Source organism: Cupressus sempervirens, chromosome 5 (genome assembly GCF_028749045.1).
Source record: "Cupressus sempervirens isolate cs-2001-9-10 chromosome 5, ASM2874904v1, whole genome shotgun sequence".
In the NCBI taxonomy this organism is placed as follows: Eukaryota; Viridiplantae; Streptophyta; class Pinopsida; order Cupressales; family Cupressaceae; genus Cupressus; species Cupressus sempervirens.
This window is the reverse complement of record NC_143122.1, coordinates 907,188,483-907,214,492: the sequence shown is the minus strand read 5'-3', so window position 1 is coordinate 907,214,492 and position 26,010 is coordinate 907,188,483. Positions and strand designations below refer to the sequence as shown.

Sequence of the window (26,010 nt, the reverse complement as noted above, 5' to 3'; positions counted from 1 at the left end):
GACACTGAGCCGAGTAGCATGAAATAGTGAAATGAAATAATGTATCATATTATCAAAGTGAGTACAATCAACAAATCATCCCAAGTGCTCTCTAATCATCCCCTATACCGAAGTCCTAATCATCCCAAGGGTTAGCTTGCTTAAAAAACAAATTAAAAAATAAATGCAAAAAGTATTTTTATTATAACTTTTTGGGCCAGTCAGCTGGCCACACCCGGTGAGCACCCTGCGCGCACCCCCACACCCGTGATGCACCCGAGTCTCGCGTCCCACCTGGGTGCTCGACTGGTACAGCCAAGGTGCGGCGACGTTTTTTCGGCCGGTGGGGGTACTCGGGTGTGCAACGCATTTTGACCCAGCTGCGTGCACCCAGGTTACACTAGTTTGAATGGTCTTGAAGGTCCTCCCTTGTTCTTACTATTTCTTATGAGTCCCTTTAAACCTTTCATACTTAGTCATTTTGTCTTAAATCAAACTTTTGACTTGGTTTCAAAACCACAATCGGGTCTCGACAGGGTTCTCACAACTTGTCTTTGCCCCGACAAAGCCTTGTCTTTGACAAGTTCTTCAAATGTCTCAAAGGTTAAAGTCTTCAAAGTTGGTTTTGTCACCAATGTTAGGTCTTGACTGTGTTTCACAACCTGCCTTGGATCCGACTAAGTCTTTTCTTTGTCAAGTGTCAAAAGGCTTTCAAATGTTACTTGTTTTTCAGAGTGTTTGACATAGTGGAGGTTTTCACAACTTGGCAGATTTCCAAAAAGTTTCTCTTTAAAGGAAAAGGCTTCCAAACCTAAGTTTCTTCGCAAGGCAAACCATTTATTTGGCTTCAAAATCATTGTTAGGAGTCGACAATGAAATATCCTTTCACTGAACTTTACTAACTTATGCAAACATTTGTCTATTTATCTAAATAAGATTGGGGTTTACAGTAATTATCTGATTCACAAATGCTAACATATGAACAGATGAATACAAGCATGAATATAAGTCATGGGGTATCTCTCTGATAAGCAATTTCATATTGGAATGTATCCATGAATTCATTTCTGATTATTGATACTAATAAAAGTTCAGAATTCAAGCCCGAAAATTCCTCCTTTTTGGTAGTCCGTCTTGTTTGTATAAGGTGCCTGTAGGTGTCCCTTGCTATGGAATACTGAAGAATCCTCCATTGATGGGTTGATAGATGAAATACTGGCATAAACCAGAAGTTAATATCTCTAGAATAACTTGCCAATCACGTCTTGCTGTTCTGTTACCGGAGTATGCTATAGGGATGAGTTCAATGAATTTGTTAGAACTGGGTTTGCATACAGAGAGGCTCCTGTTACACGGGTTTCATCCAGTACCAGATATACGAGTTGCAGAGAAAAATAAAAAAACATCTTAACTTAGCAGAGACCTTCTATTCTCATGTGATTTATCTGAATAAAATCCCCAGCCCCTGACAAAGACCAACTGCTGGCAAGTTACTAAAATTCACAAGCATGACTTGTTGAGGAAGCAACATGTCAAGTTGATGCAATAAGAAAGTCGGTCCCCATGCCTCATGACTAAAAATTAGGAACTAAAATAATTTAACCCCTTATTAAATTCTCGCGTTTGCCTTTGGGGACTTTAAGTAAAGAAGGCTTGGCAGTTTATCATTTATTTGATAGAGATGCTAAACAACAGGGGACATTGTTGACAAGGTTCTCACAATCTTGTTGGGCTCCAACTATGAACCAAGAATTTCAGTGACTCAGTTGAAGCAAATGCAAAGGTTAGCTTTTCCTTGGATTGATGAAGTCTGTGTGAGTTGTGACAACTCTTTTGGAAGTTGACAGAGTTTTACTAACCTTATCAGAGATCAACATATAACTAACAACCTTAAATGCACTGAAGGTTCACAAAAGTGAAGGAAGAGAAAATCAAATAGAAAAGGAAATAAAAAGACGAAGCGGAGATTGATGGACGTTTCCAAATCTCTGATGGACTCCAACAAGGTTTTGAGAACTTGGCTGAGCCTCAAAGCTCTTTTCAAAAAGGCCTGCATTGATTTATTTTAGAGCTGAGGTAGGTGGAATAATAGGTATTTTAAGTGGAAAACAATGAAATTTGGTAATTTCAAAACCATTTGCTAGCGAATACTGTGGTTTTGAGAGCACAAAAGAGCAGAATTGAAGTAGAGAAGTTGTTGGCAACCAGAGCAGGATTTTTTTACCAATCTGTTTCAAAGACATTCCAGTTGATCTTGTTGTGGTCTCTATCAATTGTATCGAGCAATTCTCTGAAAATTCTCATAGCTAAAAATGAGTATCCTAGGCGGGATTCTTTCAAAATTTCTCCAGATTTCAAGGGTAGAAGTTTGAGCTAGAGAATGAAAAAATGAAGTACAAATGTCTAGACTATGAGCATTTGTCTGATGTAGATACTACATTTCCGGAAACAGGATAGTATCCTTAATGGTTCCCATGCTTAAGGGAAACTGTCCCCTTCTGGGATTATTATAGAAACAAAATATTAATACCATTACATTCCAGAAAATATTGCAATATTCTTTCTCAAATTTCACATATTATGCAATTTATTTTCCTTTATTCCCAAAATGCTTCTACTCTTGGCCCTAAATCAGGGACATTACAAAGCCCTCCTTCATATCTTATTATTTCTTGGAGGGATGGCATGCTTTGAGAAGGGACACGTTTCTTATATTCTCATTTAATCATTTATTTCTTATTTGTGTTCACACCTTTTCATGGGTTGTTGCTAACATTCTAAGATTACTTTGTGTTAATTATTATTTCTGCTGGTCACTGCCTTTACTATAACAATTACAGATTATTGATGACTGCTGATGTTTGTTTATTGCTCATTGATTATTGTTGGAATGTTGTTTTTCAGTTATAGGAGAGTGCTGTGTTATACCTAATCTCAGCTTCTAATATAAATTGCTGCCTTATTGGAATGTTTTGTTTCTTCTCTCCACTTTAATCCATATTTTTTAGTATCTAAGATGGCTATAGCAGTTGCTATCCTTACTATCTTGATATTGACATTGAGAATATGTGGCCTATGTTTTGCTGTTATTAATTCCACAGTAACAAGAATCAGAATCGGCAAGGCCGAATTGAATCGTGAATCGGCCATGAATCGGAATCGAATTGCCCACGAATCGGCAAATTAAAAAAAAACCTTGAAATTTAGCGAGCAATTTATTTCATAAACCCTTTATCGCTGATTTGATTCACCGATTCACAAAAAAATCGTTTGGCTTGAATCGAATTGCTGAATCGCGTGAATCGCATGAATTGCCATGATTCTTGGAACTATGATTAATTGCATCTGTTGTTTTTGTTGATCAGTTAAACTATATGTCACCGTTGTCTCTATATATGTCGATTCTACCCTTTGGGATCATAATCGATACTCTATATCACTATTAGTTGATGATTTATCTCTCTCAACTGTAATTGACTAGTATTAATCAATGGTTTTTTAGATTTATTATTGTTCATAATTAAATCCTATATCAGAAAGGGATATCAGTCTGCTCTTCCTAAAATTGCTTGTCCTCAAGTAATGCCAATTTTTTAGTGCAAGTCTCTCGATGTAGGTCAGTTCTATTGCGCAACTCTGACAGCCAACGTAGTGAAAATTTGCTAGGTTTGTAATTTTCAAGACAATTTTCCTTCACTTTCTACAGACAAATGTATATACAAATGGAGTTATTACTTGTCACTCTATGGTGTTCTGAATACCTGTCACATTCTTCCCTGCTATTATCCATCATGGTTACGTTTAGCAATCCATATTCCAGTTTTATTAATGTCATATTGTTCATGTCTGTGCATAGAAGTTAAACATGCACCTCCCCGTTTTGAATGTAAGAATATAGCTCTTGAAACACTTATAAGTACTTATAAAATGTCATGGTATGAAGCCTATACATTAAGAAGGCATGTATACTTTTGAAGTAACCATGCTGAAAACACATTAGTCATGAACCGAATGCAAAAAGCATGCTATATTCACCTGAATGCACCAGTCATGAATCATACACACCCATACACGTAGAGCATGGAGTACGCACTGTAATATCTAAGTTGAGAAGCATATGAATCAAAGAAACGTGAATCGGAATCGGATCGGAATCGGCAAGGCCGAATCGAATCGTGAATCGGCAATGAATCGGCGATGAATCGGCAAATTTGAAAAAACCCTTTAAATTTAAAGATTTTAACAATTTAAAACTTATTTCATGCACCCTTTATTGAATATAACTTAAGCACACTATAACATCATCAAATAGAAGTTAAAACTTAACATACATAAACATGAAACATAAAATCCATGACATACGTAACTATGTTATCTAAGATTCTAAAATGTAAATTGTAGGCTAGCTGAAGTAAATAGAAATCAAATGATCATAATGATTTAAATCATAGAATGTATGTAAGATGATCCATAAGACATCAAAACATAAATTTATGTAAGAATCTAAGATGAAGATCCATGAAAGTTTGAAACTTTGAAACATATGTCTATCAATGATTCAGTATCAATATCTGTAAACAAAATATAAAAACAAGGCTCCAGCTCAAGCCTCAGGCTCATAGTCATCATCATCCTCAACATCATCCTCAAGCTCGGCTACAGCCTCAGCCTCAGCCTCTGAGTATCCAGTCTGCCTAGTAGCAAGGCGTCTAATGTAGGTCCTAGAGGACTGTCGAGCCATATCTCCCGCATATAAGATGGGCTCACGAATGTCGCTAGGGCCTGTGTCTGTGCATGCACGTGTGCGTCTACCAATGCCTGAAGAACGTGCTCTAGCTGCCTCAGCCTCTATATCCACCTGGTCAATCCACGCACGGTCTTCCTCAGTGAAGACTGGATCTACAACCTCTGTGAGCCACTCTGATTCTGGATCAATCTCCTCCAGAATGATCGGAGAGGAGTCAGTGCCCAAAATCTGTCTGATCCTAAGACGGAGGTTGTAATGAACGAAGACAAGATCATTCAACCTCTGCACTGTCAACCTGTTTCTCCTCTTCGAGTGGATGTGCTCGAACATGGACCAACTGCGCTCACATCCAGAAGCGCTGCTTGGCTGACTCAGAATACAAATGGCAATTTTTTGAAGTTTTGGGGTTGTGGCCCCAAACATTTGCCACCATCTATCTGAAATAAGGGAAAATAAAAATAATTAGTCTCATTTACAAATTACAAATTACAAGTTAACTCTAAAATTACATAATCAACTTTAAGTTTAGAATCTAGATTCATGAACATTGAATATATTATTTAATTTTTACCTGGCTGTATTGTTTCCCGAGCATCTATGGCTACCCTGCTAGAGAAAAGTGGCCCTTCTTTATTATTGAACTTATCAAGCTCAATAATTGCAGCACTGCTATCCTCATCAGTACTCAACCTCTGGATCACTGTATATAATCTGGTGAGAACCTCCTCATCCGCCTTGAAGTCAGGACGGAAACGAAATGCCGAATTCAAAAAGTAAGCTGCTGCATGGATGGGTCTGTGGAGCTGATTCTGCCATCTCCTATCAATGATGTCCCAAATAGGGGCATACTTCTCCTGCACTCCTGCATACTGAGCTCTAATGGCCTCCTTGGCCCTATCCATGCCCTCATATATGTAGCCCATAGAGGGCTTCTCCCCATCAGCAGTTCGTAGGAGAGATACAAGAGGCTCAGTGGCTTACATATAAAGTAAAACAAAAATTTGAGTCAAAACTTAAACATAGAATAATTCAATAATATAAGGTAAAACTAAATCATTAAACAATTAGCATAGTAAACTGTAAAATATTAAATGTTAAATTGCAATAAAATTACCTTAAGTATTTCTCTAGCAGGTTTCCAAAAACCATCATCATCAAATATGCAATCCACCACATCTATCCCTGCAGTGGTCGTAGCATAGGAAGATGAAATCCACTCCCGCCCAACAAACATGCTCCTCAAATCATCCCTTGATGTCAACAAGGACTACAAGGTGATGAAATTCGAGGCAAACCTCGTGATCCCTGGACGAGCTAACTCTTTGTCTCCTGTGTACTTCCTCATTGTGCTAAGGACAAATGAATGATTATAAATAAACTTACATATGTTTTTTGCCCTTTCCACACATGACTTGACCCACTCAAGTTTGTCAATTTCCTCCAACATGAGGTCAAGGCAGTGTGCTGCACAAGGGGACCAAAATATGGTGGGGTGCCTCTTCATCAAAAGTTTGCCTACAACAATTTTAAGATAATTAGAAATTCAAATTTCAAACATGTTAGAACTTAGAACTTAGGAAACTTAGAAATTCTAAGTTAGAATTAGAAAAAGTTCAAAATTCAAATAAATTTATTTTCAAAACTTAAAAAGTTAAAAGTTTACCTGCAGCAACATAACTTGCTGCATTATCCGTCACCACTTGCACCACATGTTGTTCCCCCACCTCTGCTATAACTTCCTCAATAACCTCACATAAGTATGTGGCGTTTTTTACATGAGCAGAAGCATCAATGGATTTGAGGAACATGGTATATCCTACAAGTAACAAAACAGCGAATTATAATTACTATTAGCAATCAACAAATCAAAATTTGAAATAGTCAATCACGATTCAAAATTATGTATGTAGGAAAGTAGAATGATCAATCACCTCCACAGGATACAAGAAAATTGAGGAGTGTTCTTCCCCTCCTATCTGTCCAACCATCAGTCATGATGGTGCAACCCTTTTCGATCCACTCCTTTCGGTTGTCCTCAAGCTCATGCCTCATATCCTCAACCATTTCCTCCAGGAGGTATCCACTCAACTCAGCCTCAGTTGGGGCTTTAAACCCCGGACCACAAATGGCAACTGCATCTATCATGTTCTGCCAATAAGGAGTCCTGTCACAAATAGATAATGATATTGATTAGAAATTTAGATGTCAAAAACTAAAATCATAAAACAAGTAGATATAATTAAAGTTTTACTTTTACTTTTAACTTTAACTTTGAAGATAACAAAGAAAAAAGAATCAATTACCTGGCTGCAATAAATGGAATGTTGCAAAAGTACCAGAATTTGCAAATCTCTTTTCTGGTAGCATCATGAATCTCCTTGTTCAAACCCATGCCCTCAAGCGTGGGTTGGGAGCCAGGAGTAGTGCGGGGCACAAAGTAACTATCCATTCTGCTTTTCCGCACTCTAGGCCGCAATAGGTTGGTGTTGGACTCTGTCTCAGTATGAGACCGACTACCACTAACACTCACATGAGCACTAGCACTAGGATGAAAAGGAGGCCTAGAAGAACCCTCCCCAACACAACCTACGGATGCGGAAGCTGATGCAGATGCACTTGCAGATGTAGATGCGGTTGCGGATGTGGGAGCACGGGAGCCAATACCTCTTAACCCTTCAAGTTGCATTTTCTTAGTCAACTTGTCTTGTTCAATTTTTTCTAATGCCACTAAACAAGAGCGTTTTGCCTCAGCGGTTTGTTGAGTGCAAACTGTGACATCATGGCCAGGTATGCCAGCAATGTGGTATTTCAATCTATAGATACCTCCTGAATTTATTTTTTCTTTGCAAAATATACATTTTGTTTGATATTTGGTTCTCCCAGGAAACTCTTCATTATATTTCCAGCATTCATCTTTTTTACCCATTGTGGAAATTGGAAAATGAAAGCAAAGGGCTGCTGCAATAAAAAAATTCATGTAAAAAATCAAAGTTTGCAACTAATAAACAAAAACTACAAAACAACAAACCCTAGTTTGCAATTTAGTAAAACTAAAAATAAAAAACATTCAAGATTTGCAAATGAACACTAAAAAAATTTAACAAAAAATGCATACTACACTAACATGCAAAAAAAAAACCAACACTTACCTCTTGCAAATGAGTTGAGGAGTGTTGATATTGACTCCTTAATGCTCCCAATGCAATTTATGGCCTCCCCAAATGGACTTCTGATCTCTTTGGTGCTCTTTCTTCTTGCCGGTTGGAAACCTATGGATTCTCTTTTCTCTTCTTCTCTCTCACTCTTCCTCTCTTCTACTCATACTAAGCAAATAGAAGGCTCTTTAGGGTTATAACAAAGAGGAAAGTCAACTTAGAAAGCAAATAAAACATGTGTTTTTTTTAAAAAATTGAACTTTCTATCCTTGCTTCTGCGGCCGATTTCTGGAGATTCAGGATGGCGATTTTGGCGATTTTTGCCATGAATCGCCGATTTTGGCGATTCAGGCGATTCACACGAAAAAATCGCCACCAACGATTTCCGATTCCAAAAAAATCGGGAGCCATGAATCTTATCGCGATTTCGGCGATTTCATGGCGATTTTTGGAACTATGATATGAATACAGCTATGGCTCAATCATACAAACGAATGCACTCCAGGCATGAATTGCACATCTAATTACACATAAGGCATGAATTGTACACGTGAATGCTTATGAATCATACACAATACATGTATTAGGTGGACACATAAATACTCAAGGCATGGACATACACATAAATAAGCACATATAGTTTACCTAAGTCATTGAGCTTACATGTGAATACAAAATACATGGAGCATGAGTTCTCTTAAGTCATGAAGAGCATACACATAAATTCACTCAAGTCACAAATGAAATACATGGATACACCTAGTCCATAAGGCACAAATTCACTCAAGTCATGAGGCATACACACCAATACACGTAGCATATAAATTAAGGATCATACACATCAATTAACTGAAGTTAGGAAGTATAGATACACTTGTTTACACATGGATTTACTTAAGGTCAAGATGTATGAAGGATACACATTAATACACTTAAGGCATGAAGCACAAATGTGAATACACGTAGCACATAGAGCATGAAGTATACATATGCATTTACTGAATACGCATAAATACATGTGTATTCACATTAAGCATACATATGATATATGAAGGAAAACACGAAGTATACTCTTAGGGCAAGGAACATGCTCATACCACATATATTATACACGTAAATATGCATAAGTGTAATGTCCCCTGTATCTTCTCTAAGAGTTTTGGGACTGATTTCTTCAGAACTTAGTTATAAGGGACTATAATTCAAGAGGAAAATGATATTATGTAATTGAGTGTTTTATAAGCATAAGAATGGATCTGACTATATATAATGTCCAGCCACTTGTACACTAAATATTGGAACTATTATATTTTATTTGAAATGGATGACCTCCTATTTAAGATCAGTAATAAACCCAATTGTTGGTAGTTTGTATTTGATTCTTTCTAACTCTTGATTTGATGCTTATTGGCAGTCGGGTTCAATAATTATTTGCTTGTATCTAACCTCCGGTCTAGCTATATTTAAAACAATCTTGTTTTTTGTTTGTTTGTTTGTTCTAATTCATAAATTGATTCGTTTTGTATTTTAGTCCTTCATATGGCACACGTTAGCAAAACAATAAGGTTTAGAAAATGCCTTAGCTGCTCAGCAATGATTGGATGTCTGATGCTTCTAGTTGAACTGTGAGTATAGGTGTCGAATGTCAGTATGTCCTCCCTGTGACCTATTACTCTGTCGAGAGAGCCTTCCTATATCTTTATGCTACTCATACGTCAAGGAGGTAATCCGTCTGGGTAACTATGACCCCCTGCGGCTTATTCAATTGGTGCTATTTTGCCAGTGTGATGTTGTTTAGCATTTATTTGCCCTTTGTATAGTAGTCGTCCAATACTTGGTGATGACCGATTAAAGTTTGATTTTATGGTTTTGGATGCTAGTTGTATTTTGTGTTCTCCGTGATTGTTTGATGATTTTCTCTGCTATCCTCATCCATGCCCCATCTAGTATATTATTTCCCTTCTTTAATACATGATAGGTATTATGAATGGATGTGTCTTTTGATAGTATGGTTTTGTTAAACATTTGATTAATAATTTAATTGATTAATATATTCAAATATCTTTAAGGACTAATATTAATAACACCTCTTAGTTTGATATTTATTTATTTAATATTTTATTAATATAATAATATAGTAATATATCATATTATTATATATTATATTAATATATTATTTATTCCTAATATCCTCTTATTTTATTAATATAATATATAATATAATAATATATCATATTTTATATATTATATTAATGCTCTTATTTTATTAATATAATATAATATAATATAGTAATACAATATAATAATATATCATATTATATTTATTCCTATCATGTCCTCTTATTTTATTATATTAACATTGCATTTAATAATTTATTAAATTGACTCCTTATTTTGTTCTTATTATTAAATCCTAAGGGGCAAAATAGGGGACATGATAGTCCACCCTTCCTCAAATTGCTTGTCCTCAAGCAATTCAATCTTTTCTACTTATGGTTTGGTTGATGCACCTCACTATAGTCCTGCAAAAACAATTTCCACTTTGCGATTAAATTGTTATAAATATAAATTGAAAGATTGCAAGATTCAATTTAAATTACTAAGATCGATTTAAAGAGAGAACTTATCTTGATGTACTAGAGCTCTGTGATGACTCCTGACAAATGTACCCTGGGAGAGACTTTGTCTTGCCCCAGGCCTCTATTTAATCCTTAGGAGAGACTTTATCTTGTCCTCGGTTATTGGGGATATCCCATTAGGATTATCCAATCTATAATACTTAGGTGAGACTTTATCTCATCCCAAGATCTCTAAAATATTTTCTTTGTAGTGGGGTGCCTTAGCAGTTCTCGCATAATCACAATGCAGTAGAGTGCCCTGCTAGTGATTCTCCCTTTACTATCACTATGATAGGGTGCCCTCAACTATTCCTGCAATAGGGTGCTCTAGCGGTTCTCCCTTAATTGCAGAGCAATAGGGTGTCCTTACCAAAGTTCTCCCTACATACCGCTGCATTAGGGTGCCCTAGCTATTCTCCCTTAATTGCCCTCTTACGAAGGTGCTAACAATAGGGTATCATTAGCAGTTCTCCCTTAATTGCCACTCTTTCCTTTATATTAAATATTAAAGTTCTATTTAATAATTATAAAAATATGTACATATATGTATTGTTTGATATTTACATTTCCAGATGAGAGTATGACCAAAGTTGAACTTCCTCGAAGCTTCAACGATTCTCTATTACCATATCCTCTCTTGGTCACCGTTCATAGTCTTGTTCTGAAGCCTCTTCATTATTTGTTTCATGCATTGCTTCTATTTTATGGAGTTGACTCTTCTTCTATGTTGCCAGATTCGTCCCCTACTGCCTGGATTCGGGTCTGGGTCCGCATGGGTCCGGATTCGTCCTTGGGTTCACTGCGGGTTCGGGCAAGGTCCTTAGTTTTGACTGTGGATTTGTCCGGGTCCTTGCTGGAGCGAACCCAGACGAACCCACAGCGAACTTGGGGCTAAAACAACTTTAAAGAGTGTGTTTTTTTAATTGTTTTCTTATGTAACTCTCAAAGGAACTTAATAAAAAACATTTCACTCATCTAATCCCTTATGTCAAGGAGGAGGACGATGATATAGCAGCATATGGGACTAGTGGAACCAATTTGCGTTCCAATGATGAAAATCTAGCTATAGTTGCAGTTGGGGATGAAGCCATTGATCCCTCATTTTATGATGATCCATTTGACCCTTGAAGGGCATTTGATACTATGATTATTGATAAACTACTAAACATTTGTCATCTATCATCATGTTTCAAACTTTATTATTTGATGAGCTAGTCTTTGTTTTGCAATTTAGTAATTCAATGTATCATTTTCTTTACAATCATGAAGATAGATTAATGAGCGAGTATTTAATGTTTTTAGATTCAAGTAAAAACAGGTTTTGAAGGGACTTGAAACCCTTTGGCATTTGGCACTGATCAATGATCAAGCAACAATTGTTCATATTGATGACTTTGTTTTGCAACTATGCATGTTTCTCTTCTATATATATATATATATATATACTCACGAACCCACCCACAAACCCAAATGGGGAAATTTTTTTTTGCCCAAACCCACGAACTCGAACCCCGAACCCGAACCCGTCCCTGAACCTGAATCGGCAACTTAGCTCTTCTTGTCACATTTATTTCCAAGTTCCCAAGGGCCTCTGCATCTGAAACATATGCCTTTCTTCAATGTATCCTCTTTTTGCTTTTGGGCTTCCTTACTCAGGCATTGGTGTCCTCTGCTCCATTTTGCTTTTTAGAAATAACATTCTTTCTCTCTTTGGTCTTTGCGTGAGTCTTCATTTCTATGCTTTGTCTTTGTCGAGAAATTCTTAGATCTTTCTTTTGATGAATTTGATTCCACTTTTCTAGCCTTCTAAATGGCTTCTTCCACCATTGCAGTTCTAATGGGTTAACTATATTTTTGATAGAATCCTTTAGTCCTTCAACAAATAAGTATGTAAGCCTCTTTTGGGATAAATCTGAGACCATAACTGCAAGTTTTTGGAACTCATTAGAGAATTCTTCCATCGTTCTGTATTGCTTTAAATGGGTTAGTTCATTGAAGTACCATTCAGGTTCTACTTGGTTGAACCGTTTGATCAATTTTTGGGAGAATTCCTGATATGAGTTTATGTTTTGATGTCCTAAGGAGAGAAGCCTATTGTGCCACCATTCATGTGCCGTACCTTCTAAGTGGAGTATAGCAAATTGGAGTGCGTCTTCCTTTGTCATTGGGCTAAGAGTAAAATATGTGTTTAATTTTTGGAGCCAAGCATGGGCTGTCATTTTTCTTGACCCATCGAAGTTGGGCAATATCACTTTGTTTACCTTGTGTTTCAGATCTTTATTAATATATCTTCTTGTTCTTTTAGGAACTTCGTGTTTTTGACCCTCACAAAACTTTGCAAATGTTATGAGTTCCCTAATTTCGGGTTCAAGGTTTGCATAGGCTCTTGCTTTCTCCACTGTGCTATTGATAGGTTGGTTTATTCCCTCCTCTTTCCTTTTGAGTTTCTTCTCTAGGCAAGAAGGGAGGTCCCAGAATTCTAGATGATGACAATTTGTTAATATCTGGTTCATTTGAACTCATATCTTTCCCGTGGGAAGAGCTGTTCCTTAGGTTATTAATGGAGTTCCCCATGTTCTGTAATGCTTGCAGGAGGGCTTGATTTGACTTATCCATTTGATTCAATATAGTTTGGTTGGTCTGGTTGGTTTGCTCCATATATGTTCTCACTTCATTTGCTAAGTCGTTTATTGTAGTTTTATTTGTCCTTCTCTCGTAAGTTTCCATAAGCCTTCACTCATAGGATGGCAAGATCGATGCTTTGATACCATTGTAATGTCCCCTATATCTTCTCTAAGAGTTTTGGGACTGATTTCTTTAGAACTTGGCTATAAGGGCCTATAATTCAAGAGGAAAATGATATTATGTAATTGAGTGTTTTATAAGCATAAGAATGGATCTGATTATATATAATGTCCAACCACTTGTACACTAAATATTGGAACTATTATATTTTATTTGAAATGGATGACCTCCGATTTAAGATCAGTAATAAACCCAACTGTTGGTATTTTGTATTTGATTCTTTCTAACTCTTGATTTGATGCTTATTGGCAGTTGGGTTCAATAATTATTTGTTTGTATCTAACCTCGGGTCTGGCTGTATTTAAAACAATCTTGTTTTTTTTTGTTTGTTTTTTCTAATTCATAAATTGGTTGGTTTTGTATTTTAGTCCTTCATATGGCACGCGTTAGAAAAACAATAAGGTTTAGAGAATGCCTTAGCTGCTCAACAATGATTGGACGTCTGATGCTTCACTTCTGGTGCTTCTAGTTGAATTGCGAGTATAGGTGTCGAATGTCAGTATGTCCTCCCTGTGACTTGTTACTCTGTCGGGAGAGCCTTCCTATATCTCTATGCTACTCATATGTCAAGGAGGTAATCCGTCTGGGTAACTATGACCCCTTGTAGCTTATTCAAGTGGTGCTATTTTGCTAGTGTGATGCTGTTTAGCATTTATTTGCCCTTTGTATAGTAGTCGTCCAATACTTGGTGATGACCAATTAAAGTTTGATTTTATGGTTTTGGACGCTAGTTGTATTTTGTGTTCTCCATGATTGTTCGATGATTTTCTCTGCTATCCTCATCCATGCCCCGTCCAGTATATTATTTCCCTTTAATACATGATAGGTACTATGAATGGATGCGTGTTTTGATAGTATGGTTTTGTTAAATATTTGATTAATAATTTAATTGATTAATATATTCAAATATCTTTTAAGGACTAATATTAATAATACCTCTTAGTTTGATATTTATTTATTTAATATTTTATTAATATAATAATATAATATAATATAATAATATAGTAATATATCATATTATTATATACTATATTAATATATCATGTATTCCTAATATCCTCATATTTTATTAATATAATATATAATATAATATATCATATTTTATATATTATATTAATGCTCTTATTTTATTAATATAATATAATATAATATAGTAATACAATATAATAATATAATAATATATCATATTATATTTATTCCTATCATGTCCTTTTACTTTATTATATTAACACTGCATTTAATAATTTATTAAATTGACTTCTTATTTTGTTCTTATTATTAAATCCTAAGGGGCAAAATAGGGGACATGACAATAAAGTGAAAATTGATCACATGAATTCACACGAAATACAAATTTTCATGCAAGACTTAAAACATAGATTTTAAAGTGCGAAGCACAAACATAAATTCTGAGAATCATATTGCAAGGCATGAGTCAAACATGTATGACATAAATCATACATATGAGTACACATAAGCATCATAAGTTACACAATGAATACACATAGGGTGCAAAGCGTGCATTTAGATGTAATTAATACATACAAATACATTCGAATCATGAAACATATAGCCACTAATAGATGTAAGTGTAAAGCCAACAAAGTAGATGAAGCATAAATTCACATCTTAGGAAGCATACACCTATTTTATGGATGCAATGCTAGGCAATAAGATTGTGAAAAAAGCATTCACTCAAAAACTTCTATCCTTTGTTGTTTTGTAGTAAAGTCATTGTTGACATCATTTAAGAAATCATGAAAGTGGTGTAGAAATATTCGATTTTTTAAAAACTGTTTGCAATTTTTGTACAAGTGATTTCTACATTTTAGTATAAACCTAAGTTTATGAGCTATTTTTTTTTGTGATGTTGGTAAATTGTCTTAAGTTTGTGATTTTGAGTTTTTTGACAAATGATTGATCTTAGCTTGTTGATCCTAGTGATATAGCAGTTAAGCAGTTTATGCCATGGGATGGTAGGATTATGCTTTGATGCCAATTGTAATGTCCCCTATTAGGGATTGCCTATTTAACATGCATCGTCAAACATCATTATGCATTTATTAAATTAAGAAATAGTTAATTTGTTCATAATACAATGCATAATTGTTATATTTAAGCCTATACCTTACTTCTTTCCTAACCCTAGTGTAGGATGGGGAATTTCTATCATAGGGCACTAGAAACCACCTCCACAATCAGGCCCAAGGGTTTCATGAACACCCGTCAATTCCATCACTTGGCCCAAGGGTTCTATGAACTACCATCAATATCACCACTTGGGAGTCACCTAAGTTTGGATTCTATGAATACCCATCAATATTACTCTACCTCTTCATATCTTTTATTAATTACTTTTCACTACTATTCCATTACGTATTTCACCTTCTATCTTCGATGCCTATAGGTGATTCTATCCTTACTATCTCCATATTGATGTTGATAGTATGTGGCCTACATTTGGCTTTATTAATTACTTTATTGCATCTGTTGTTCTTGTTGATTGTTTAATCTAATTGTCATCCTTGAAAGTCTCTGTATATGTCGATTCTACTCTTTTGATCATAATTGATACTTTGTATCACTATTAGTTGATCTCATTCCGCCATTTGATAATATTAATCAATGCTTTTTTAAATTTATTTGTACATCCCATGGTACCTCTTATATGATCTGCTTTGTAATCATATATGTCTCTCTACATAAGATCAATTAATCCAGTTCTCCTTCCATTTCTTGAACCATCTATAATGAGGGACCATTTATATTTATTTATTCTCTTGTTGTTATAATTTATTTATTTATATTTTAATATTATTATTTTAAATTTTTTATTATTAAATTCTATTTCAGAAATGGGACATCATAAGAAGCACTTGCGAGGTTTGCATGAGATTTCAATTAAATGCAGGGCCTTCCTGAAATGTGTATTTTTATCAATCATGATGGATGAATATTTGTCTTTGTAGGAATCTTTAATGAAGATTAAAAACATTCATGATTAATTGCAAGCCATTGGTTGCAAGATGGCAAAAGAAAATATCAAGCTTATAACAATTAAAGGCTTACCAAGGGTGTATGAACCTTTTATTAATACATGACATCACGTTTATGAGTGTTGAAGATTGCAGATTTGTGTAACAAGCTTTTGTAGTGGTTCAGATGGAAGAACCAGTTTGGTGGTAGTTATACACTGAGTGTGGAATAAGCCTTAGCAACCAACTACATGGGCAAAGGCAAGTGACCTTAGAAGAAAGGTCAAGGGAGTAATGGAGTTATTTGGAATAAGCATTGCAAAAAGAGGTTGATTGATTTAAAATCCAACCACAAAAGGCCTCCATAGAATTCTGTGTTTTTCATGGACAAATGACTAGTAAATCAATCGAAGTCATGTATGAGGTACATTGATAGAGCATTTTGTCATTTCACCCAGAGGAAAGATTGTTTGACAAAGTACATAGCTTACATAGATTTTAATCTTTGGTAGTAGTGATGAGTACACAATTATTGACAGTTTTTGCAAAGAATAAATTATTTTTTCTCAATGTGTGCTATACATTGGGAATAGAGCTCAATTTGCTCTGAGTTAGATTATGCACTGTTTTTTGAATTTGGATGTCATGTTTAGCAAACACATATGCTATATTGTTGACAGGTAATCTATGAGTACCATTGTTGTTGGTGTTGGGTGGATATTTTGCAACTGACAGTTTGTGCAAATTCAGTCTCAAAATAGGTAGACCAGCCACAACGTATGAGACCAAGTCTTTGCTACCTTTAAGAGAAGTCTTCTCCTCACCATTTCTTGGATCAACTCAAGGTAGGCAAGAAATTGAGAGATTTTGTAGGGGCGTTACCAATATTCTTTCCTCTTAGCATTCAGGAAAGAATCCACTTCTATAAACTACACTTCTATGTAATATCTGGAAATGGTGATATGAATAAACCAACACCAACTCAAAGGCTGATTGAAAGCGTACTGGTTTGGCTCTAAGTGTTGTTTGTCTAATTTATAAGAATAATCACTACCATTGGGGCGCAAAGACTTCTAGAAGTAGATGATTTCTATTCTATAACTTATTATGTCACTTTATTATATTTTAATAATGTGTGCATGAATCTTCTTAAGTGAAGTTCATTTGGGAAACTTGTGCCATTTTGGAGATTATAAATATGAGGCTATTTGATAGGAATGTCATCAAATTGAATATTATTTGCTTTTATTGCCTTTGTGGCTTTTCTAAGGTTTTGAAGTTTGTGCCCTTACTGAGGTATAGGGGTTTCTGAATTATGAGATTTTGTTCTGAGTTTGTATTGGCAATTGCGCCGAGGTATGCAATTTGCCATTTTCTCCTACTATTTCATACTGTGGCTAAGGATAAGTTTTTCTTATTTGCTGGAGATTATCATGGTAATTGTGAAGGGTTTCATTGAATTTATCATATCAGACAAAGTCTGCAGTATAGTATTCGGACGTTGGCATTTGTGGCTGCCAATTATTACTTGGGAGGTGGCATTTTGGATGTTACAAACACCATTCATCATTCCAAAGGCTGTGGCATCAATTAGAGGCTAGATGTCACTGTTATAGGGTCTGCCATTTCCTAGTATTTGCAACATTATTTACTGACTTGCGATTATTACCAGCAGGGCTGCATTTAATAGTCTCGGCAGCCGCTAAGTCTGGAAGGCCTGTGATTTGAATTGGGCTCTGTATAGCAGATTTAGAGGTGATTGGGTTGGCAAAGGCAGTGGCTAAGTAGGGAAGTTCTGCGATTCGAATTAGGCCCTGTATAGCAGATTTAGAGGTGACTAGGTTCGGAAAGGGCGACATTCAGCCAACCAACATGCATTGCATAATCAAGCAACAAGTTCTAAAAATAATTGAATTTGCTATGGGTAGATTTTCTGCCTCTGTTAATATAAACAGGTTTTAATTTTCTAAGTTTGTAGGTTGTGAATTTAAAGTGAATTCTGAAGTTAAGTTTCATTGAGAAGAATATTGGTTCATTATTGTTTCAAAAGTACAGAAATTTATATAAATCCATAACAAAAATAATGGTATCAAGCACTAACAATAGGGAAGGTACATTTGGCTGCATCAAAGAACATTAAATATATTTGCATTTTGAATTGCTTTGTCGGATAGTTGATTTGCCAATTGTTTGACAAAATGCTTAAAATCTGATTTGCGAGGAGAGTTTGTGAAATTGGAGTTGTTCTAGTTACAACCAGGTGAGGGTCAGAGCGGTTTCGTGCCATCTTGTGGGGTAGGGAAGTTATTTTTATTTCAGGTCTGTTGTTGTTTTGGCAGTGATCAGCACTCTAGTCTTTCTAGCTATGGATAGATATAGGAGGCCTAGTAGTTCCGGGAGTTGGTGGAGTAGTTAGGAAGATAGTAGGAAATTAAATTCCTCTAGAGAGAGTATAGAGAAACTTAAGCTTAATCAACAAAGGATAGCAAAGAGCTTGTCAAATCCAAAAATGGTGGAGAGGGCAGCGAGGTATATGGTTTCCGCCTTTAAAAGGTCGACGGGAAGGAGGCTTGGGTTTTCCCCCACAAGTGTCCATGATGCAGATGGACCTATATTTAGTATGACACCTACTAGTGCTATTTGCAGTATTGACGATGAACTTATTTCAAAGGGACAGGTGGTTGTGTTAGTGGCAGTGGAGGATAGCGACACTAAGCTTCAACAGGTTGAGGTTGCTAGAGTAGTAGTTGTAGTTAGTGCAGAGATGATTGATACAATTGTTACCACTGATACTTCAGGCTCTCTTGAGGAGGGAATTGTTATTGGAAACTTAAATGTCAGCTATCGTAGTGTTGCTCCAGAGTTGGAGGGAGTATCTTTATTAGGTGGGACAAACCAGAGCATGGAGCTAACCAGTTGTGATGTTTGTGATATGGGTGTTATAGTGGAGTCAGTAGATGGAAGTTCATGCTCTGGGATCTTTGATTCACAACTTGACATTGAGTCATGTGCAGAGTCAGGTAATGGTAGTTGAGCATCTGTTAGGATTGCAGCATGATTCTATTGTGCCACATTTTCAAAGGGATCAATTGTGGGTTGTGGGTAGTAGGGGAGCAAGTTGATGCTTCCACATATAATTTCTACTACACAGAGTCCGTCATGGAGTATCTTTTGGAGAGTTCAGATGTAAGGGAGGATTCATACAGAGCGTCTGAGGATACTCTCATCCGAGGCTCTTGTGCTATTTAGAGGTTGGTGGGAAAGATTATAGAGACTTTGTCTACCATGCTTCGCCACATGGATTGTGAGGTTGGGTTTGCTGAGAGGGTTGCCTAGATTTTTGCCCTACTAGTAGTTTGGAGTCGTCTGTTGATTCCTAGTTTGATATTGATGAGCCCTTGACAGAGATTGGGAATTTTTATCGACATTGCATTGTGAAGAGTGCAAGCCACTTCTCTTTTGACCCACAAGTAGAGGATTTGGTTTCACGTCGGTGTGGGTTGGCTCTTGTTTCACACCATCCATTATGGGATGGGCTACCACAATCTTTTGCAGATGGGATTGACAGTTGCAAGTTAGACCACTTGCATATCCACACCCAGGACAATTTATCAGAGGTTGGAGTTGGTGATAGTGATTCAGGTACATATGGTCATTGTCATCTCCATAGCGCAGTTGGGTATGAGAATCAGTTTTGTGGGGACTCGGGCTTGGACAGGGTTGGTATTTTAGTTAGGTTGAGTTCTGATGAGTTTTAGCACCATCAACACCTACAGTCAGTTTTCAGAAGATTATGTCATTGATTTCAATTTTTTGGATGCTGGTGGTACAGGAGTTGCTTGTACACAACAGGGTAGTATGCAGTTCTATCGTTGGGATCCGCGTGGATTGTGATGTATATTTTGAGGTATATTTTGCTCTGGGATTGCTTGGGGACAAGCAATCTTAGGAAGGGAGGACTGATATGTCACCATTTTTAGCAGGTTCCTGCAGTTGGTTTGGTCAGTTATCCATCGCAACCCTCATGAGCTGATAGTGGGCTTTGAGGGTCTCAGTTGTGTGGTTATAGGCTTTCCAATAGCCTATGGTGTGTTTTCGCTCCGTTTGGGGGACTTACTTTTTATAGTAAGTCAAACTGTTGTTTTCAATGAGCTCAGTTGAGTTAGAAGAATTGAGTGATGCTCTCAGCTTCTATTTCGAGCTTCTTGTTTGGGCTCCAAGAATCTTGGAGGGAGCATCTATTTATAGTAAGTCACCCTGTCAGGTTCATTCATCATCTTTTTCATCAGGATCACTTTAGTGTTTTAAAATTTCGCTTATGGTGCTTCTTTAGTTGTTTTTGCAAGAGGGGTGAATTATTATTATTCATCTAAATATGCCGAGGTTGCTACTTTCGTTGGTGTTGTATATTGTTCGCCTCAGTATTATAGCTCGTTGGAACTGGGATGAAAAGTTTTAAATCATGGACTCAAGAAACAGTTGCCTTGTGTGTTAGAATATTATGTTATGGTGGAAAAAGTCATTTTTGGACAAAATAAATTATATTTTAATGACAATTTATTATATTTTAATGTTGTATGCAAGAAGCTTCTTGAGTGAAGTTCATTTGGGAAACTTGCGCAATTTTGGAGCTTATAAATATGACGCCATTTGATGGGAAAGGCACTGAATTGAATATTATTTGCTTTTGTTGTCTTTGTGGCTTTTTAGAGGTTCTGAAGTTTGTACCTTTGTTGAGGTATAAGGGTGTTTGAATTGTAAGATTTTGTTTTGAGTTTGTATTGGCAATTGTGCTGAGGTATACAACTTGCTATTTTCTCCTATTGTTTCATAGTGTGGCTATGTAGAAGTTTTTCTTATTTGCTGGAGATTATCCTGGTAATTGTGAAGGGTTTCATTGAATTTATCATATCAGACTGAGTTTGCAGTATAGTGTTTGGACTTTGGCATTTGTGGCCGCCAATTATTACTTCGGAGGCAGCATTTTGGATGTTACTAACACCATTCATCATTCCAAAGGCAAAGGCTGTGGCTAGACGTCACTGTTATAGGGCTTGCGTTTTATATTCCAGGGAGCTGCAGCATTTTCCTAGGGTTTGCAACATTATTTAACGACTTGCGATTATTACCAGTAGGGCTGCATCTAATAGTCTGGGCAGCAGCTAAGTTTGGAAGGCTTGCGATTTAAATTGGGCCCTGCGTAGCAGATTTAGAGGTGAAGGCCTGTGATTTAAATTGGGCCCTGCATAGCAGATTTAGAGGTGACTGGTTTGGAAAATGCAGCCGCTAAGTCCGGAAGGCCTACAATTTGAATTGGGCCCTGTATTGCGGATTTAGAGGAGACTAGGTTGGGAAAGATCGACATTCAACCAACCAACGTGCATTACAAAATCAAGCAACAGGTTTTAAAAATAATTAAATCTGCTATAGATAGATTTTTTGCCTCTGTTAATATAAATGTGTTTTAATTTTCAAAGTGTGTTGGTTGTGAATTTAAAGTGAATTCTGTAGTTAAGTTTCATTGAGAAGAATATTGGTTCATTATTGTTTCAGAATTTTATATGATTGAAAAGTACAAAAACTTATATAAATCCATAACAAAAAAATGGTATCAAGCACTGACAATAGGGAAGGTACATTTGGCTGCATCAAAGAACATTAAATATATTTGCATTTTGAATTGCTTTGTCGGATAGTTGATTTGCCAAGTGTTTGACAAAATGCCTAAACTCTGATTTGTGAGGAGAGTTTGTGAAATTGGAGTTGTTCCAGTTACAACTAGGTGAGGGTCACTATAGTGGTATCAGAGCGGTTTCCTGCCATTTTGTGGGGTAGGAAACTTATTTTTATTTTAGGTCTGTTGTTGTTTTGGGAGTGACCGACGCTCTAGTTTTTGTAGCTAGGGACAGATACAGGAGGCCTAGTAGTTCCAGGAGCTGGTAGAGTAGTGAGGAAGATAGCAGGAAATTAAATTCCTTGAGGGAGAGTATAGAGAAACTTAAGCTTCATCAGCAAAGGATGGTGGAGGGCTTCAATTGCATCACATGTAATTGATCTTCTTACAACTATGAAGATGAAGCAAAGGATGGCAAAGAGCTTCAATTGCATCACATGTAATTGATCTTCTTACAACTATGAAGATGAAAATGCCCTTAACTAAAAGAAAAAGACAGATAATTAAATCAATCTCAAAGATTGTCAACAAAAGCCTTATATTTGGTGATACAATCATGAATTGTCACAGGATTAGGAGTTGCTGTATTTTGTACCACTGCTTTCTCTTTGATAATTGTGGTGGGTGCGTCTTTTGATAGCCTCTTGATTCTGTTTGATAAATTGCTACCTATCATTTGAAAACTTGATGTAGTCAAGCTTTGCACATTCTGGAAATTTCTGACATTTTGAAAGCCTTCTCAATGATGTCCGGATGTAGGAGAGCTTCAATTGCATCACATGTAATTGATCTTCTTACAACTATGAAGATGAAGCAAAGGATGGCAAAGAGCTTCAATTGCATCACATGTAATTAATCTTCTTACAACTACGAAGATGAAAATGCCCTTAACTAAAAGAAAAAGACAGATAATTGAATCAATCTCAAAGATTGTCAACAAAAGCCTTATATTTGGCGATACAATCATGAATTGTCATAGGATCAGCTTGCTGTATTTTGTACCATTGATTTCTCTTTGATAGTCGTGGTGGGTGCATCTTTTGATAGCCTCTTGATTCTGTTTGATAAATTGCCGCCTGTCATTTGAAATCTCGATGTAGTCAAGCTTTGCTCATTCCAAATTTTTTTGATATTTTGAAAGCCTTCTCAATGATGTCCGGATGTAGGAGAGCTTCAATTGCATCACATGTAATTGATCTTCTTACAACTACAAAGATGAAAATGCCCTTAACTAAAAGGAAAAGACAAAGATAATTGAATCAATCTCAAAGATTGTCAACAAAAGCCTTATATTTGGTGATACAATCATGAATTGTCATAGGATCAGGAGTTGCTGTATTTTGTACCATTGCTTTCTCTTTGATAATTGTGGTGCGTGCGTCATTTGATAGCCTCTTGATTCTGTTTGATAAATTGCCGCCTATTATTTGAAAACTCGATGTAGTCAAGCTTTGCCCATTCCAGAAATTTCTGACATTTTGAAAGCCTTCTCAATGATGTCCGGATGTAAACCCTGAACAACTTTCCCATCAACATCTTCAATTGATTTCTGTCTTTGTCTTTTCTTTTTGAATAATGTTGCTTTGGCGCATTTCCACACGAACTAATGTTCCAAGGCAGCCACTAGGAAAATGAAGCTCAAATGAATTACTGCTTCTTGAGAATCAAAGCATGTCTTCACGACAGGATGTCTCTGTTCTTTGAAGAATTTATGAAATATCTAGAAGAGCGGGCTGCAACATTAAGATGAAAACATCTTCTAATGAGATTGGATCCTTGAAAACTTTAGGATTTGAGTTATAATGAGGATCCATGAGAGATTGGTGTTTGAAGCATGGATTAGATACTTATTGAACACTTTTGAAGCATGGGAATGAATGAAACAACTTGTATTTAGGGCAAAAATGGCCCAGATCGAGTTTAAAATGGTGGGTTGCATGTGGGCAAAGTAGGGCTTTTGTTGGGAATGGTCAAGAATGCAAGTTTGAGGCATTTGGGTATGCGCAATATGAGTTTGCATGCTTTAAAATGCAAGTTTTCACCAAAATTGGGTTCTCTAGATGTCATTGCATGTGGTGAAAACTTCTCATTTTACATTGTGTAAAATATGCAACCGGCTCTGGAGAGTGGGATTACATGCATGGGAAAGTAGAAAATAAGTGAGTTTGGAAAATGGATAAGTGTGGGAGATGGAAACATGGAAATGCACTTGCATTCATGCGTGCAAATCTTCAATTGTTCTGCCAAAACCAATCAAAACAAGCAACAAAGAAGCAAGCCAAACTAAGACCAAAACAGAAACCTACCTGTTGCTATTGACTCAAACATGACAAACTTCAAGATATCCCAAACTTATTCAAAGACAAAATGCAAGTGCATTTCCATGTTACATGCAATTTTGTTTTTTGGAGTTTGGAAGAGTTTTTGCATTTGCAATGTGAGAGGGTTTCAAACTTATTCAAAGACAAAATGCTAAAGACATGGGCTGCATTTGCACAAATGGAAAAAAATGAGCCAAAGAATGCAATATTGTAGCAAAACAAGTAAGAAATATAGACAAAGTTGAATCCTTCTACTTACTTGAAGCTCAATGAGCCAAAGTGGAGGAAAGTGATGAGGGCACAACCCAAGATCAAATGAACACAACAGGAAAAAGGGGAATTTTATTATCAGAAATGATATGCTATTACATCCAGTTCAGTGAAAATAGACTCGACTACATGCCCTGTGGGCTTACAATGCTATTAGATTCTGGAGAAAAACCCTCTTCACAGTACCTTCTCCCAAACTCCACAAAAACTGCCTTTACAATGCAAGAAATAACCTTAAGTAACCCGAATTAGGTTTAGGGTTAGGAATACAATATAGAATGTGCCATTTGGCATCCATTGCCAAAGCAGAAGGTTCTAGAAGACACGTCAGAAGTCGGTGCAAAATTAGAAGAATCTAGAAATGGTAGTCCAACTTCCGGGAGGCATAACTTTTGATTCGAGACTTCGATTGACGAACTGTTTACATTTTCGGAAACCTCTCCAAGCGCTCTATAGCTCTATGGACCGGCTTTCCTCGTCCCCCAATTTTCGGGTCCATACGAGGTCATGGTCATTTAGTGCTTCAAATCTGACTTTGAAGTGTTCTTAGGGGGTCTCTAAGCAACTTAAAATTGCAATAACTTTCAAACCGTAAAGCCTTTTGACTTGATTATTTTTCTGGAGTGTTTAAAATTACAAGTACAATCATCCCTCCAACTTACATCCTCTACCTCATCATAATTATGGCTCGATTATAAAATAACCCATTTTCTATATTGGCACATATCCCAAGGTGTTATCAGATCAATATAAATTGGGTTCTCTAGATATCAAAAACACTAACCCAGAAAACCAATAGTGGAACTAGAATAGTTGAAATCTCTATTTGGCCCAAATGGGTATGCAAAAATACAAGCACATCGAACAAAAACTAACACTAAGCATATTTTTGGATGATACAGGATTGCTCTTACACCAGTGGATGCTCTTGCATCTAAAAGAGAAGTTTGGATGAACAATTGTTCTCCAAAATCAAGTTCTGGAAGTGCAAATGCATGCAAAAACTAAGAACCTTTGACAAATTCGAAGTTGCAAATCATGATCTCTAGGATCAAATGCATGGACGTTTTTCTTGTAGATGCTCGAATGTGATCTCAAATTCCTTTACATGCAAAATGTTTTGGCAAAATGCATGTTTTTTGGCATTTTTGGTGAAAAAACGTGCCCTACAAATGGAAATACATGAGGTAATTTTGCTGGAAATGGTGAAAAACATGGCCTCTCAATGCATTTACATGCATTCAAATGCAAAATCCTGACCTCCAAATGCAAATGCATGGGCTGGAAATGAATGTTTGCATTCGTGAGGAGCCATTACATGTAAGCCCATGATGTATTTGAAAATATATGCCTTTGAGATGCAAATGCATGGGATGTTTTAGCATATAAGATGCATGTTGCAACCTTGAGACCTTAATGCATATTTTAAATGGCACGGAAATAAGATGTTTTAGTGTAAATCACAC

The 26,010-nt window shown here is 36.3% G+C and overlaps 4 protein-coding genes across 5 annotated transcripts in view; 1 reads left to right on the top strand and 3 right to left on the bottom strand.

Moving 5' to 3' along the window:
• The window catches only part of LOC149558863 (putative phosphoribosylformylglycinamidine synthase, chloroplastic/mitochondrial), a 300,036-nt gene that overhangs the window by 39,021 nt on the left and 235,005 nt on the right, over positions 1-26,010 (top strand). The gene's annotated exons all lie outside the window — the stretch shown is intronic.
• Positions 4,470-5,699, bottom strand: LOC149558867 (uncharacterized). The gene is made up of 2 exons (XM_089832875.1): positions 5,298-5,699; positions 4,470-5,163 (listed from the first exon to the last, which is right to left on the bottom strand). The coding sequence occupies exons 1-2, from the start codon at positions 5,647-5,649 to the stop codon at positions 4,583-4,585; spliced, it is 933 nt and encodes a 310-aa protein (XP_089689001.1). The 5' UTR covers positions 5,650-5,699; the 3' UTR covers positions 4,470-4,582.
• On the bottom strand, positions 5,752-7,059 carry LOC149558866 (uncharacterized). Its single transcript, XM_089832877.1, has 3 exons — positions 6,658-7,059; positions 6,390-6,542; positions 5,752-6,241 (listed from the first exon to the last, which is right to left on the bottom strand). The coding sequence occupies exons 1-3, from the start codon at positions 6,869-6,871 to the stop codon at positions 5,994-5,996; spliced, it is 615 nt and encodes a 204-aa protein (XP_089689003.1). The 5' UTR covers positions 6,872-7,059; the 3' UTR covers positions 5,752-5,993.
• Positions 7,026-7,968, bottom strand: LOC149558865 (uncharacterized). Its single transcript, XM_089832876.1, has 2 exons — positions 7,876-7,968; positions 7,026-7,684 (listed from the first exon to the last, which is right to left on the bottom strand). Exon 2 carries the CDS (start codon positions 7,650-7,652, stop codon positions 7,026-7,028), a length of 627 nt encoding a protein of 208 aa, XP_089689002.1. The 5' UTR covers positions 7,653-7,684; positions 7,876-7,968.

Bases quoted from the DNA above. Each gene is read 5' to 3' on its own strand.
- LOC149558867 (XM_089832875.1), bottom strand. From the start codon at position 5,649: ATGGGCTACATATATGAGGGCATGGATAGGGCCAAGGAGGCCATTAGA. The intron at 5,164-5,297 runs GTAAAAATTAAA...CCCTTATTTCAG, and splicing joins TCGGGAAACAATACAGCCAG to ATAGATGGTGGCAAATGTTT.
- LOC149558865 (XM_089832876.1), bottom strand. From the start codon at position 7,652: ATGGGTAAAAAAGATGAATGCTGGAAATATAATGAAGAGTTTCCTGGG.
- LOC149558866 (XM_089832877.1), bottom strand. From the start codon at position 6,871: ATGATAGATGCAGTTGCCATTTGTGGTCCGGGGTTTAAAGCCCCAACT. The intron at 6,543-6,657 runs GTGATTGATCAT...TGTTACTTGTAG, and splicing joins TTTTCTTGTATCCTGTGGAG to GATATACCATGTTCCTCAAA. The intron at 6,242-6,389 runs GTAAACTTTTAA...AAATTGTTGTAG, and splicing joins AGCAAGTTATGTTGCTGCAG to GCAAACTTTTGATGAAGAGG.